This window comes from Sus scrofa, chromosome 17 (genome assembly GCF_054392235.1).
Source record: "Sus scrofa isolate SSC_HxYL_T2T_F1_AM1 chromosome 17, Sscrofa_HxYL_maternal_Yorkshire_Landrace_v2.0, whole genome shotgun sequence".
Classification (NCBI taxonomy): Eukaryota; Metazoa; Chordata; class Mammalia; order Artiodactyla; family Suidae; genus Sus; species Sus scrofa.
Genome location: NC_139399.1, coordinates 47,869,172 through 47,884,415, shown reverse-complemented (window position 1 = coordinate 47,884,415; position 15,244 = coordinate 47,869,172). Strand labels below are relative to the sequence as shown.

The 15,244-nt window shown below is 40.5% G+C and overlaps 1 protein-coding gene and 1 pseudogene across 48 annotated transcripts in view; both read left to right on the top strand.

Moving 5' to 3' along the window:
• Positions 1–6,668, top strand: part of RBL1 (RB transcriptional corepressor like 1) — a 77,904-nt gene extending 71,236 nt beyond the window's left edge. For all 48 annotated transcript variants that reach the window (XM_085003815.1, XM_085003811.1, XM_085003807.1 and 45 more), the window contains 3 exons: positions 899–1,047; positions 2,496–2,660; positions 4,691–6,668. In XM_085003815.1, coding sequence (XP_084859941.1) covers positions 899–1,047; positions 2,496–2,660; positions 4,691–4,861 — 485 coding nt within the window. In that variant the 3' untranslated portion in view covers positions 4,862–6,668. The remainder of the gene's footprint in view (positions 1–898; positions 1,048–2,495; positions 2,661–4,690) is intronic.
• Positions 6,669–12,947: 6,279 nt separating this feature from the next.
• On the top strand, positions 12,948–14,083 carry LOC102159078 (glucosamine-6-phosphate deaminase 1 pseudogene; annotated as a pseudogene).
• The last annotated feature ends 1,161 nt before the right edge of the window (positions 14,084–15,244 follow it).

The window sequence follows — 15,244 nt, the reverse complement described above, 5'->3', positions numbered from 1 at the left end:
TGTGTTCTTTTTAATTGTCAGTAGTTTTCTTAACTCCTGTTTGTAGATGATTCATTATGTACAAGTAGATGTTTTGTAGTATTCTTCCCCAAGAATGAGTAGAATCTACCTGGTGTTACAAGTTACCCTAGAGTTATACCAGTAAATAGGAAAGCACCTTGGGGCAAGCTTTCATTTTACAACCAAGGATGCCAACTATAGACAACACTGAAGTTTTGTTGTGCATAGGAAAATAAGGCTCTCTGAACACATGTTTCCTGCCATGTATTTGCAGAAAAATAAACACAAGCAATTTACTCGCTTCTTCCTTAATCTGTGAGGATACACTTTACCTTTTAGAGTCTTTTCACCTTTCCGAAAGGACCAAGATGAATATCTGCAGGCCCTTTTATTATCTGAAGCTCAGGGTTTGCCACTGCTACCCATACTCTGAAACTCAGCTGAACTCCAACCCAGGGCTGGCACCCCTCTTAGGGTCGCCAATGACAATGAGTTCAATGGTATGGTTGTGAAAAAAATGCTTGCGGAAGTGGTATCCAGAGGATAGAGTATCAGCCTAAGTTTTCATGTTTGCGTTTCTCAAAATTCCAATTGAATTTATCCATAACGTAGATTTCTGGACTTTTGTTTTTTTTTGGATGCACCTGAGGCATGTGGAAGTTCCTGGGCCAGGACTTGAACCCGCACCACAGTTGTGGCCTGCATCTCACCTGAAGCAATGCCAGATCCGTAACCCACTTTGCCACAAAGTAACGTCCTCTGAACCTTTTCTAAAAATATTAATTTTCTTAGGTAAAGATTTGAGTTTATTTGATTTTTTCCTCTTACATTGTAGAGATAATCCACTAATCATCCACTAATAAAGTACACCTATCACAACACTAAATTCTTTTAACAGACTTGGAAGATGCTACAAAAACACCTGACTGTTCCAGTGGGCCAGTGAAAGAGGAAAGAGGTGATCTTATCAAATTTTACAATACAATATATGTAGGAAGAGTGAAGTCATTTGCATTGAAATACGACTTGTCAAATCACGACCATGTGGTATGTTTTATATTTTATTAATATTATTTTTAATTTTTTAATTAAAATGTAGTTGATTTACAATGTTGTGTCAGTTTCTGCTGTACAGCAAAGTGACCCAGTCATACATGTATATACGTTCTTTTTCTCATATTATCTTCCAGCATGTTCTATCACAAGTCCCTTTCATTATTATTTTTTTTAATTTTTCTTTTTGGACACACCTGTGGCATGTGGCAGTTCCTAGGCCAGGGATCTAACCCGAGCCACCAGGGAACCTCCTCTTTGCCTCTCTTATTTCTGTGCTTCTAATTTGGTTGTGGATATATGTAAGTGGAGAGAAATTGTTATTGCAACTGTTAGGACACAGCTTGGGTTATTCTTTGCCCCACTTTGTGAGCATAGACACAAGGTTTCTATGCTCTTGGCTTACTGCTTCCGGTGTCTTGCCCAGAATCCTTCAGGATTTCCTGACAGATCCAGGAAAGTGAAATCTAGTTATCTGTCAGTAATTGTTGAAAAACAAGGGTTGGAATTCCCATCGTGGCACAGCAGAAGTGAATCCAATTAAGAACCATGAGGTTGCGTGTTCGATCCCTGGCCTCGCTCAGTGGATTAAGGATCCGGCTTTGCCGGGAGCTGTGATGTAGGTCGAAGACTTGGCTCGGATCTGGCTTTGCTGTGGCTCTGGTGTAGGCCAGCAGGAACAGCTCCAATTAGACCCCTAGCCTGGGAACCTCCATATGCTGCAGGTGTGGCCCTAAAAGGACAAAAGATCAAAAAAAAAAGGAAAGAAAGAACAAGTTAATGAACTATTTCTTTGTGTTATTTTTCAGCCATAGATAAGCTCTTACAGTATATTTGACTCCTAACTAGGAGATACCAGTAAGAGTAAAAATATGATTAAAAAAAAAAGTTCCATGTTAATTTTTCACTCTTGCTGAGACGAGGTGGGAGGAGGACAGAAAAAAAAAAAAAAAAAAAAAAAGATGGGATTCAGAAAAAGGAAAGAAAAATGTTTATCTTTTAAAAAGTTTACTTGAGTTCCCGTTGTGGCTCAGTGGTTAACGAATCCAACTAGGAACCATGAGGTTGCGGGTTCGATCCCTGACCTTGCTCAGTGGGTTAAGGATCCAGCGTTGCCATGAGCTGCGGTGTAGGTCACAGACGTGGCTCGGATCCTGTGTGGCTGTGGCTGTGGCTACAGCTCCAATTCGACCCCTAGCCTATGAACCTCCATATGCCGTGGGATCAGTCCCAGAAAAGGCAAAAAGACCAAAAAAAAAAAAAAAAAAAGTTTACCTGAAAGTTTCCATGTGGCACAGCAGGTTTAGGATCCAACATTGCAGCAGCTGTGGTTCAGTTTGCGGTGCAGGTTAGATCCCTGGCCTGGGAACTTCTTCCTTTGCAGATGCAGCCAAAAAAAAAAAACAAACAATAAAAGAAATTTTTCTTTTGTGTTATTTCAGATGGAAGCCCCACCACTGTCTCCTTTTCCACATATTAAGCAACAGCCGGGCTCCCCGCGCCGCATTTCCCAGCAGCACTCCATTTATGTTTCCCCACACAAGAACGGGTCCGGCCCTACCCCAAGGAGTGCTCTGCTCTATAAGTTCAATGGCAGCCCTTCTAAGGTAAGGTGCAGAAACTTTACTCCAAAACAACTGCATACATGTGTTAAAAATTCAGTTTCGCTCTGGTGCAATGGGATGGGCAGCATTTTGGAAGTGCTGGTACACAGGATTGATCCACAGCCCAGCACGGTGGGTTGAAGATCCAGTGTTGCCACAGCTTTGACTTAGGTTGCAGTTGTGGCTGGGATCTGACCCCTGGCCTCGGAACTCCCTATGCCACAGGCTGGCCAAAAAAGGAAAAGAAAATTGGGTTTCAGACTTCCAATTAGTATAGTAATCTTTAATCGTACCCCCCCCCTTTTTTTGCAAAGTAACTGTCAATAAATAGAAGCCATTACTATAATAAGTTTCCTGTGATGAAGAGTAGTGTGTTCAGGAGTACCTGTTATCGTGGCTCAGTGGAAACGAATCTGACTAGTATCCATGAGGACACAGGTTCATTCTCTGGGCTCGCTCAGAGGTTTAAGGATCTGGCATTGCTGTGAGCTGTGGTGTAGGTCGCAGATGCGGCTCAGATTTGGCATTGCTGTGGCTGTCGAGTAGGCCAGCAGCTATAGTTCTGATTCAGCCCCTAGCCTAGGATCCTGTGTATGCCGCAGGTGTGGCCCTAAAAAGATTAAAAAAAAAAGAAGAGTACTGTATTCAGTTGAGATAGTTAATCATTACAGTTGACATGGTATCAGGGGAGTTCACCGAAAGAGCCCAGTGTGTCCCTGCTCAGGCACAGTCTTGAGAAGGACCAGTAAGGCAACACCTGCAAGAGGTCAGACCTGGGGAACACTGTGTGTAAAGAAAGGCTTTGAAAGTGAAAGTTCATTTGGTGGATGGCAACCAGGATAGTGAAAAGTCTGAAAATCGAGGCCTGCTCTTACACACAGACAGCTCTGTGGTTATCTCCATCTTTATTGCTATACAGCGATGAAAATGTGATAGGGACATGATTGTTGTTCTCATGTATTTCAAGGGCTATTAAGAAAATACATTCAGTATGTCTCCAGAAGCCAGAATCACTACCAATTGGAAGAAATTGTAGTGACAGATTGTAATTCAGTCCAAATACATGGCAGCTCTTTAACTCATTAATTTTCACAAACATCTACTGAGTTCCTACTAAGCAAACAAAGTTGACCGAGATATAATGCCTCACAGACTTGCATTTCCTCTTCAGAGAGGTTGATTTGCTATAAAGATGTCTAGAAGAAATTCATGCATAAAATCAGAAATGGGACCAAGTGACTTCTCAGGCGGTGATTTCAAAATCATAGGTCAGAATCACTTGGGGAGCTTGCCCATAGATTTTTATTGAATCATAAACCTCAGGCAGACAGTTGTGGTACACAGCTTTCAGGAACCACTTCTCTAAGGCTGATTTATATACCAGCAACATTAGCCTCACCTGGGAAATGCAGGCTTTCAGGCCTCACTCCAGTCCTATTGAATATGAATCTGCATATTCACAAGATTCCCAGATGATTAGTAAGCACATGAAAGAGGTGGGTTTTTTTCTGGTTTGGTTTGGTTTTTGGTTTGTTTGTTTTGGCCACATCCATGGCATGTAGACATTCCCAAGCCAAGGATCAAACCCGTGCTATAGTAGCGACCCAAGCAACTACTTTGATTCCACTGGATCTTTAGCCTGCTGCACCTCAAGGGAACTCTATAAGCACATTAAAGTTTGAAAAGCATTGCTTCAGCGGGAGGATCAAACTTTAGGGAACATCAGAATCACTTGGAGGGCTTGGTAAAATGTAGATTGCTGGGTCCTACCCCAGAATGTCTGATTCAGTAGGTATAGGGTGAAGCATGAGAATTTGCATTCTTAATAAGTTTCTAAATGCTTCTGCTGCTTCTGGTCTGATATCCACATTTTGATAACTACTGCTATAAGGTAAATCTAATTTTTAAAATCATCTCTATCCCAGTGTTTAACTTTGTATAGAGGATAGAAGGCAGGAAAAAACAGCTCAGTTCTTTGCTGCTGCTGCTTCTTTTTCCCTTTTTACTCACACATGTCCTGTATTTTTGCACAGAGTTTGAAAGATATCAACAACATGATAAGGCAAGGTGAGCAGAGAACCAAGAAGCGAGCAATAGCCATCGATGGTGATGCAGAATCACCTGCCAAACGCATCTGTCAAGAAAATGATGATGTTTTACTTAAAAGACTACAGGATGTTGTCAGTGAAAGAGCAAATCATTAGAATTTTTTCCATTTCTATGATAAAAGCACTTTCAAGTTGTTTTGCGGAAAGCTGGGGGTCTATCTTTCAAAATGTTCAGTCAGCCCTGTAGGAAGTAAATATCACTGAGTTACAGGAAAAATTACACCAAAATTAAGCAGTTTTTAAAAATTTATCCAAAATATAGTTGACAGAGATGTATACTGAGTTGAATTATAAAGGAATTTTTAAGTGCCTTTTAAACGTATTAATAGTTGTAGAATTTTTAAAATATTTGTTCCTTGGGTTTTTCAGATGAAGTAAGGAGAAACCCCATAATTTTGTTAGCTCACTTTTTGAAATAATTCAAATGTCTTCTCCTTCTAGACTTTGTAATATGAAAGTGAATCATCTGTTTTTGCTTTAAGTGTGCTTTGAGATGGTTGTATTCCTAGTTTAATGTTGAGCACAGGTGGTACCAGCCTGTCTCTGACCCAGGGCGGTAACTCCACATCCAGGTACCACTACCCTTCTGGGCTGTCCAGATCCTTTTCATGCCCTTTGTTTCCTTGAGCAGAAGCAGATTCAAACCTGAACCAATGCACTATCCCTGCTACTTCTTACTTTCCAACCCTAAACCCTCTTAGCCTGGTGTCACAACCTAATAAAGGAGGTACTTGCTCCTTTTTACTTTTTATTTTTTGGGCGTGCCAAGGCATGCAGAAGTTCCCAGGCCAGGAATTGAACCCATGCCACAGCAGCAGCTGGAGCCACAGCATGTCACAGCAATGTGACATGCCACAACAATGACAGCTGGAGCCACAGCAATCCTCATGCAGGATCCTTAACCTGCTGAGTCACCAGGAAATTCCTCTTGCTTCTTTTTAATACTATCATTTTGTTTTCCAAACCATTAACTTAATTATACTTGATTATTTTATGTCATAGAATTCTCAAAATAGGAAGCTGCTTCTCAGGCCAGTAGAGTAAAATACAGAAAAAAGTTGTTAGAATTTAAATTTCCTACCATGATAATATGTGAAATACTATTTTTGAGGTCATTGTAGATTGGTCATTCTCAATGTCTAATCGATTCCCTAAGAATAGTTGAAATCTTTTTTAATTAATTACTATCACCTCATGCCTTATCATTCTGCTATACATCAGAAAACAGCTGTTTATTACTCCTTCCCTCTTGGTTCTCAGTATCACTCATGCCTTGTGAGTTTCCCACTAGGGTTTGATCCCTGGGGCCTCTTAAGGATGTTTTCCAGGGCTAGGGGTGCAGCTTTCCAAAGAATCAGCTGTTCAGTGTTCACTTTTTCTAGTGTGTTTCCAGATTCTGGAAGGACATGGATAAGCCATTCTTAATTAATTTTGAGGAAATGTTATCAGATTTATGTTTTTTAAGCTGCAAACCTTATTTTTTAAAATATGAAATATTTAACTTAACCTTTGTCTAACCTGGGCTAATTTGAATTTGCTTAAGATTTGACTATGAATTAGTAATTACGATTGTCAGGAATTTTATTTTTAAATTTTAAGAAGAAAAGTGACTTTGGTCAAATTTTACGTTTCTGAAAATTATATCCGAATTTTTTTGTGTAGTATCTACACATGTTATAAGACAAATAACATCAAATCTGTCTCGAATCCTTGTATATATTTTTGTGTAGCTGTAACTATTGTGCCATTTTAATCGTCATTATTAATGTGCAAAATGTAAATGAGCATTTGTACATTGTCTCTATAAGAAACTCTGGACAAGTTTTTATCAGTTTTCAAGACTGGATATCAATGTACATAAAATGGTTAATAAAATATTAGAGTTTTGAAATTATTGAAAAAACTATACTTGTGCTCTTTTCTGTGTGACTAGAATATATATCTCTTTTATCCACTTTATATCTTTCAGATATCTTACTGTAACTTAAAAGTTAATGTTCTTAGTACTTTCCAGGAACTTGGAAGAGCATAGAGTGAGTAACTGCTTGATGAGTGCAGGGGATTTTTAGAGGTGATGAAAATAATTTTGAAATTTGATATAGCTGGTGATTGCATAACATCGGGAATTTATTAAATGACACTGAATGGTACTCTTTAAAATGGTTAATTTTGTGTTAGGTGAATTTCACCTCAGTTGAGAAAAATGCCTTAGATACATATAAAAGATACATTTCAAGGCCTTAGAATGGACCAAATGTAATACTGAATTAAGGAAGTCTTCTCTCTTAAGAGTGCTTTCAGATGTGTTTCTCTATTTGAGACTCACAGCTTAAAAATTTTCTAATTAAGATTTTTGTGTGGTTAGATTATGTTAAATCATATTTAAAAAAAGGTAATATTTCTGCTTGTTTTTATTTTGTTCCTCTACAGTCCTTTTACTAAGTCAGGAAACAGTATTGGCTGTTTACTGTATTCCTGGCCCTTTGCTAGATGCTAGGGATATAAACTGAACCAGGCATTGTTCCTGTCCTCAAGATGCAATATCAATATTACATTGTATCTTGATGGGATACAAGCCCATCAGTATAATGGGATAAATGTAGTAATACAACTCTATACAAAGAGGGGTGGCGTTAATGATTCACTCTGCCCTGATGAGTGTGTCAGGGAAATCTAAAATCACTCTAAACTGGGGGCTAATTTAATCCTTAGGGGAATAATTGTTTGCCGAGCCAGCAGAAGTATTCAAACAGAGAACACAACCAGTAGAAAGGCTTCGAGGCATGAAAGTACTCTTTAGGAATTGCAGATAGTTTAGTGAGGCTGGAGTTTAGGTTTAGGAATTGCAGATAGTTTTTTTGGGGGGTTTTTTTGTTTTTGGTTTTTTTTTTTTATCACGGCATATTGAGTTTCCCAGCTAGGGGTCGAATCTGAGCTGTACTGCCAGCCTACACCATAGCCACAGCAACACAGAATCTGAGCCGGGTCTGTGACCTACACCACAGCTCACAGCAACACCAGATCCTTAATCCACTGAGCAAGGCCAGGGATCAAACCTGCGTCCTCATGGATGCTAGTCAGATTCGTTTCCACTGAGCCACGACAGGAACCCCCAGGAATTACAGATAGTTTAGTGAGGCTGGGGTATAGTGTACATACGCAGAAGTGTAGTATCAAGCAGGGCTAGAAAGTTGGGCTTTAAGCCAAGTTAAGGCTTGGTCATTTCCAATGGTTTCAACATTGGCTACAGCTGGGGAGTTTTGAAAATCACATCAGTGAATGGGTTTCTGCCCCAGAGAGTTCTGATTTAATTGGTTTGGGGAACAACCTAGCATTAGGATTTTTATTTTTATTTTTATTTATTTATTGTCTTTTTGCTATTTCTTTGGGCCGCTCCCACGGCATATGGAGGTTCCCTGGCTAGGGGTCGAGTCAGAGCTGTAGCCATTGGCCTACGCCAGAGCCACAGCAACGCGAGATCCGAGCCACGTCTGCAACCTACACCACAGCTCACGGCAATGCCGGATCTTTCACCCACTGAGCAAGGGCAGGGACCGAACCCACAACCTCATGGTTCCTAGTCGGATTTGTTAACCACTGCGCCACGACGGGAACTCCAGCATTAGGATTTTTAAAGACTCCCTAGGTGAATACCTAAGGTTGAGAACTACTGCTATAGGCCATAGGGAGCCACTAAAGAGGTTTTAATTAAGTGGTTAATGATAAAATCTGATGTTTATTCAGCAATTCCCTAACTTGCCCAAAGATAAGAATTGCCTGAGACACACAATAACAATACAGATTCCTAGGCTCAACATAAATAAAATGAAATCTCCAGGGAAAGAACTTAAGAATTTTGTTAACCTCTGTTCCAAATGATATTTACCCTTCAAACAAGTTAGAAAATTTCTGACAGTGCTTCTCAAAGTTTAAGAGCATAGGAATCACCCAGGATTGTGAATCTTCTTAAAAATGGAGAGTCTGGGAGTTCCCGTCGTGGCGCAGTGGTTAACGAATCCGACTAGGAACCATGAGGTTGCGGGTTCGGTCCCTGCCCTTGCTCAGTGGGTTAACGATCCGGCGTTGCCGTGAGCTGTGGGGTAGGTTGCAGACTTGGCTCGGATCCCGCGTTGCTGTGGCTCTGGCGTAGGCCGGTGGCTACAGTTCCGATTCAACCCCTAGCCTGGGAACCTCCATATGCCGCGGGAGCGGCCCAAGAAATAGCAACAACAACAACAACAACAGACAAAAAAAAAAAAAAAAATGGAGAGTCTGAGGTTGGGCCTGAGATTTTTGCTTTTCTAACAAGCTCACATAATGCCAATGCTGCTAGGCCAGAACTACACTTTGAATAGCAAATCCTAGAAATCTGGAAGCTATGTGGAGGATGAACTAGAGGATGGTTAGACTGCTATGAGAGACAAGTTAGTAGTTCAAACTTGGTTAATTTTGCCACCTTTGCCACCTTTTGCCAAATTAAGGGACATTTGCCAATGACCAGAGACATTCTTTTTTTTTTTTGTCTTTTTGCCTTTTCTAGGGCCCCTCCCGCAGCATATGGAGGTTCCCAGGCTAGGGGTCGAATTGGAGTTATAGCCACCAGCCTACACCACAGCCACAGCAATGCTGGATCTGAGCCACATCTGCAACCTACACTGCAGCTCACGGCAACGCCAGATCCTTAACCCACTGAGCAAGGCCAGGGATCAAACCCGGAACCTCATGGTTCCTAGTCAGATTCGTTAACCACTGCACCATGAGGGGAACTCCAATGACTAGAGACATTCTTGTGTTTTTGGTTGTCACAACTGGGTATGGGGGAGCGGGTGCTACTTGTATCTAGTGGGTAGAAGCCAGAGAGGCTGCTGAACATCCTGCAATGTACAGAACAGCCTTCTATAACAAGGAATTACCCAGCCCAAGATGCCAGTAATGCCAATCCCCAAACTAAGTAAACACCTGGCCAAGAAGAGCCACACACCTTAATATACTGGTAATGGGGATAGAGAAGGAGCCTCACTCAGCAGGTGTGGGGTTCCAGTCAGGGATGGCTTCATAACAAAGATGACTTACCAGAAGGGACTAATGGTAATAGATTCTAGGTAGGATAACTAAAACAAAAAACTAAATGGTTTTTTGGCATCAGTGACAATCCTTAATACGTTAAGAAACTATTCCTGGATCCTGTGTGTAGGCACATTTCCCAGTGGTGAGAATCACCTTGGAGGGCTTATTAGCTATGCAGATTTAATACTGTAGTACACAAACAGATTTGTTAAGCATCTCAGGCTATTCTTATCTAGGAAGTTCTAAAAGTACCTGTCAGAGTCCAACAGAAGAGTATAATGGCCAAGAGTATAAAGATCTGGGTTCATACATCCACCCTGACTGACACTGTCTCACCAAACCAAGTTGGACTTAACAACTTACCTTCAGTCAGGCCATCATCACTTCAGAAATAATTGATTAATTATGGAAAATAACATACATTGTAGAAAAATTAGAATATATATAACCAAAAGATAAAAACTGTATTCCCACCAACTGGAGAACTTTTTCAAATTAAAAAAAAAATTTATTATAGTTATTTTCCACATAAAGGAAATTGTGTAAGTCTCAAGTTTTATACTATGATAAATTTTTACCAGCTTTATTGAGGTATAATTTACATAGAATAAAAATTTAAGTGTATAGTTTGATGAATTTTAGTAATTGTATATAATTGTATAACTGCCACCACATACCTCATTTTACTGTGCTCTGCTTTGTTGTGCTTCATAGATATTGTGGGTTTTTTTACAAATTGAAAGCTTGTGACAAGCTTGAGTCAAGCAAGCCTATCTGTGCCATTTTTCCAACAGTATTTGCTCACTTCATGCCTCTGTGTAAAAATTTAATTTTTCAATGTTGCAAACTTTTTTATTATGATATTTATGGTGATCCGTGGTCTTTGATGTTACAGTTGTAATTGTTTTGGGGCACCATGAAGTACACGCATGTAAGACAGTGAACGTAATTGTTAAAGATTGTGTTTTTTCTCACTGCTCCACTGACCTGCGCATTCCCCAGTCTCTCCCTCTCCTCAGGCCTCCCTATTCCCTGAGGTACAGTGTTGAAATTAGGCCAATGAATATAAGGCTACAGTAGCCTCCAAGTGTTTAAGTGGAAGGAAAAGTCAATTGATGTGGTAAGTTTGATTGTTGTCTTACTTTAAGAAATTGCCACAGCCTCCTCACCCTTCAGCAACCGCCACCCCGATCAGTCAGCAACCATCAATATCTTGATAAGGCCCTCCACCAGCAAAAAGATTATAACTTGCTGAAGGCTCAGATGATGGCTAACATTTTTTGGTAACAAAGCATTTTTTAACTAAGGTATGTACATTGTTGTTTTAAATGTAATGCTATTGCACACTTAATAGACTAGCGTATAGTGTAAACATAAATTTCATATGCACTGGGAAGCCAAAAAAAATTCATGTGACTTACTTTTGCAATATTTGCTTTATTACAGTGATCTAAAACTGAACCTGCACTGTCTCTGAGGTATGCCTGTATAGAACATTTCCATCCCTTTATAAAGTTTTTTTTTTCTCTAATATTCTCTGCCCTCCCTGCCACATACCCGGGCAACTGTTGGTCTGCTTTTTGTCACCATAGTTTTGCCTTTTCTAGAATTTCATATAAATCTGTGTATGCACAGTATGTAATCTTTTGTATTTGAGTTCTGTCCCTTAGTATAATGTTTCTGAAATTCATTCATGTTGTATGTATAAATATTTCTTTTTATCGCTGAGCAGTTTTCCATACTTTGGTTATACTACAGTTTGTTTTATCTAATCACTAGTCGATGGGCATTCATGTTGTTTCCATTTTGAGGCCCTATTAATGATGAACATGTGCATACAAGTCTTTGAACATATTTCTATTTCTCTTTTATTCCCACATTAGTTGGATTGCTGGGCCAAATGGTAAGTACAAGTTTAATTTCATAAGATATTGCCATGTCTCAGAGTTCCCGTTGTGGCTTAGTGGAAATGACTCTGACTAGTACCCATGAGGATACCAGTTTCGATCCCAGGCCTTGCTCAGTGGGTTAAGGATCCACTATTGCCATGAGCTGTGGTGTATGTCAAAGATGTGGCTTGCACCTGGCATTGCTGTGGCTCTGGCGTAGGCCAGCAGCTACAGCTCCCATTCAGCCCCTGGCCTGGGAACCTCCATGTGCCGTGGGTATGGCACTAAAAAGACAAAAAAAAAAAAAAAAAGATATTGCCATGTCTTAAAGTGGACCATTTTGCCTTCCCACCAGCAGTGTGTAAGAGTTCCATTTACTTCACATTGCAGCCACCTTTTTTTAAATTTTTTATTTTTTGGTCTTTTTGCTTTTTCACTTTTTTTTTAAATTGAAGTATAGTTAACTTACAATATTGTGTGTTTCGGGTATACAGCAAAGTTATTTGGTCGTGTGTGTGTGTGTATTGTTTTTCAGATTCTTTTCCATTATGGGTTATTATAAGATGTTGTATATAGTTACCTGTGCTATACAGTGAATCCTTATTGTTTATTGTGTATATAGTGATATGTATCTGTTAATCCCACACTCCTAATTTATCCCTCATCCCCCTTTCCCCTTTGGTAACCATAAATGTTTTCTGTCTGTGAGTCTGTTTCATTTTGTAAATAAGTTCATTTGTATCAAATTTTCAGATTCCACATATAAGTGACACCATATAATATTTGTCTTCCTAACTTCACTTAGTATGATAATCTCTGGGTCCATCCATGTGCTGCAAATGGCAATACTTTATTATTTTTTGTGCCTGAGTAATATTTCATTGTATATTTATATACCACACTTTAGCTATTCGTCTCTTGATAGACACTTAGGTTGCTTTCATGTCTTGACTATTTTAAGTAGCGCTGCCATGAACATTGAGGTGTTTGTATTTTATCAAATTAGAATTTTTATGTTTTCCAGATATATATATGTCCACGAATGGGATTGATGGATTAGATGGTAACTCAATTTTTAGTTTTTTAGAACAACTTACATACTGTTTTCCATAGTGGCTACACTGCAGCCACCTGTTGATGTGAGTGATCCTGGATTTTTTTTTAGTGTGTATATTATGTATTTTAAAAGTAAAAATGGATCATATATATTACTTAATATAGCAGAGTCTTCTTTGAAATGTCTAAATTTTATCTTACTGACAATTTTAATGCTTGTGTTCCAATGAATTATTTATGTTGTCATTAAACAAAGATTAATGTAGTCACTGAAGCCAACACAGAAGGTGCCCAAGACAAGATGAAGCTCATTATCCTGGACCACTGTTCCCAGGCCAGTGATTGAGTGGCCAAATACATCAGGAACCACATCACCCAGTTTAGCTCAGGGCCAGACAAGTTCTTCACCCTGGGGTTCCCCTCTGGGAGCACCTCACTTGGATGCTACAGGAAGTCACTTGGGTACTCTTAAGTACCTGTCCTTCATGTATGTAAAGACTTTCAACATGGATGAGTATGTTGGCCTTCCTCAAGAGCTGCCACTCCTTCATGTGGAACAACTTCTTCAAGCACACTGACACCCACCCAGAAAATACTGACATTCTGGGTGGGAACGCAGCTGACCTGCAGGCTGAGTGTGACGCCCTTGAGGGAAAACCAAGGCTGCGGGTAGGATTGAGCTGTTTGTGGAGGCATTAGCCCTGATGGGTCCATTGTTTTCAAGAGCTGAGCTACAGTCCATTGTCCAGGACCTATGTGAAGATGCTGGCTGTGGACATTGTCCTGGCCACAACGCTAGGTTCTTCAGTGGAGATCTTGCTTAGGTGCCCAACATGGCCCTGATGGTGGGCATGGATGCCAGAGAGGATCCTCATCACAGGTGCTCTGTACAAGGCTATTAAGGAGGGAATGAACATAGGTGGACCATGTATGCCTTCCAGCAGCATCCCCACAAGGTGTTTGTGTGCAACAAGGACGCCACCCTGGAGATGAAAATAAAGACCATCAGGTATTTCAGAGGTTTCATCCTGGTCCATAACAGGTTGGTGGGCGGTTGTATAGTATCAAAGAGAAAGAAATGGAGGAAAGCCAGTCTTCTAAGAAACCATACAGTGATCAGCCTGTGCTAATCCTAGTGTCAAATATTTCATTGAGAAAAGTGGGTCTTTCTGAAAATTGTCTTTAGAAGGATGGAATTGTATTTTTTTTTTTTTTTTAACTTTTCTTTGGCCATGCCTGCAGCATGAGGAAGTTCCCAGGCCAGGGATCAAATGCACACCACAGCAGAGACTTGAGCCACTGCAATGACACCACCAGATACTTAACCTGTTGAGCCACACAGGAGCTCCATATTAGTTCTTTGTTGTGCCTCTAACTCTCCACATGTACAATGCAATCCCATCGGGAATTTCTATCAATATGTGCACTGGTTCTCAATTAAGAGGGAGTTAGTGGCTTAGGTATATTGAACAAAACCTCTTTGGAGAGTCTTGAGAGCCCCTGTTGAGCAGGCCTGCCCTTTATTTGAGAATCACTGTTCCAGATTAAGGAACAAACTCAATGTCTAAAATCAGTATAAGGGAGCAGTCCCACTGTCAAAAACAAGTGCCATGGGAAGAAAACTGCGCCTTCCTTTTTTTTCCCAGTTGTTTTTTCCTGCTCTCTCAGTTGGCCTTTCTGTGAACTCAGAGAACTCCTTAGGGGAGGATTTGGGTGGGTGGGGTTAAAGAGAGAGATTTATTGAGAAACTCAGGTCCTCAAGGGGCCCAGCCATGTCAAACTCCCATCCTGCAGGGACCCTCCAGCACCAAGAAGAAGACGGAAACCCTTTCCCCAGGAGAGCCCTGTGTTTTGCTCCAAAGTCTCACTGTGACATCTCTCTTATACATTCTTACTCATAAATAGGAGATTCACGAGGGCAACAGACACCGCCAAGATTCAATGTTGTGGTCAGCCAACATGATGGGGCCAGGGCAAGCAGCTCAATTGGGAGTTTAGCAACAACACTAAAGTGACATGTTTCCTGAGTTGAATGCCAAGAAATATACCAAGTGCTTCTAAAGTGGCCTGATATCTTTTGCCCCTTTATTCTTCACACCTTGTTCCCAAGATGAATCTTGCTGTATCTTCCTTTTACTCTTATGTCTTGATGGTTTGTATGCTGCCTCCTCCTTCCCCTATTTTTGTGCCTGTTTGAACCTGCTGCTGCTTCTATTTCTGGGAACAATATTTCAGAGCCTAGCACAGGCCACTCTTTAACCATCGTGTTTGGTACCAACATTTCCTCTTTGGCTTTTGTTTTTGTTTTTGTTTTTGTTTTTTGTCTTTTTGCTATTTCTTTGGGCCGCTCCTGCGGCATATGGAGGTTCCCAGGCTAGGGGGTCCAATCGGAGCTATAGCTGCCAGCCTACACTGGAGCCACAGCAACGCGGGATCCGAGCCGCGTCTGCAACCTACACCACAGCTC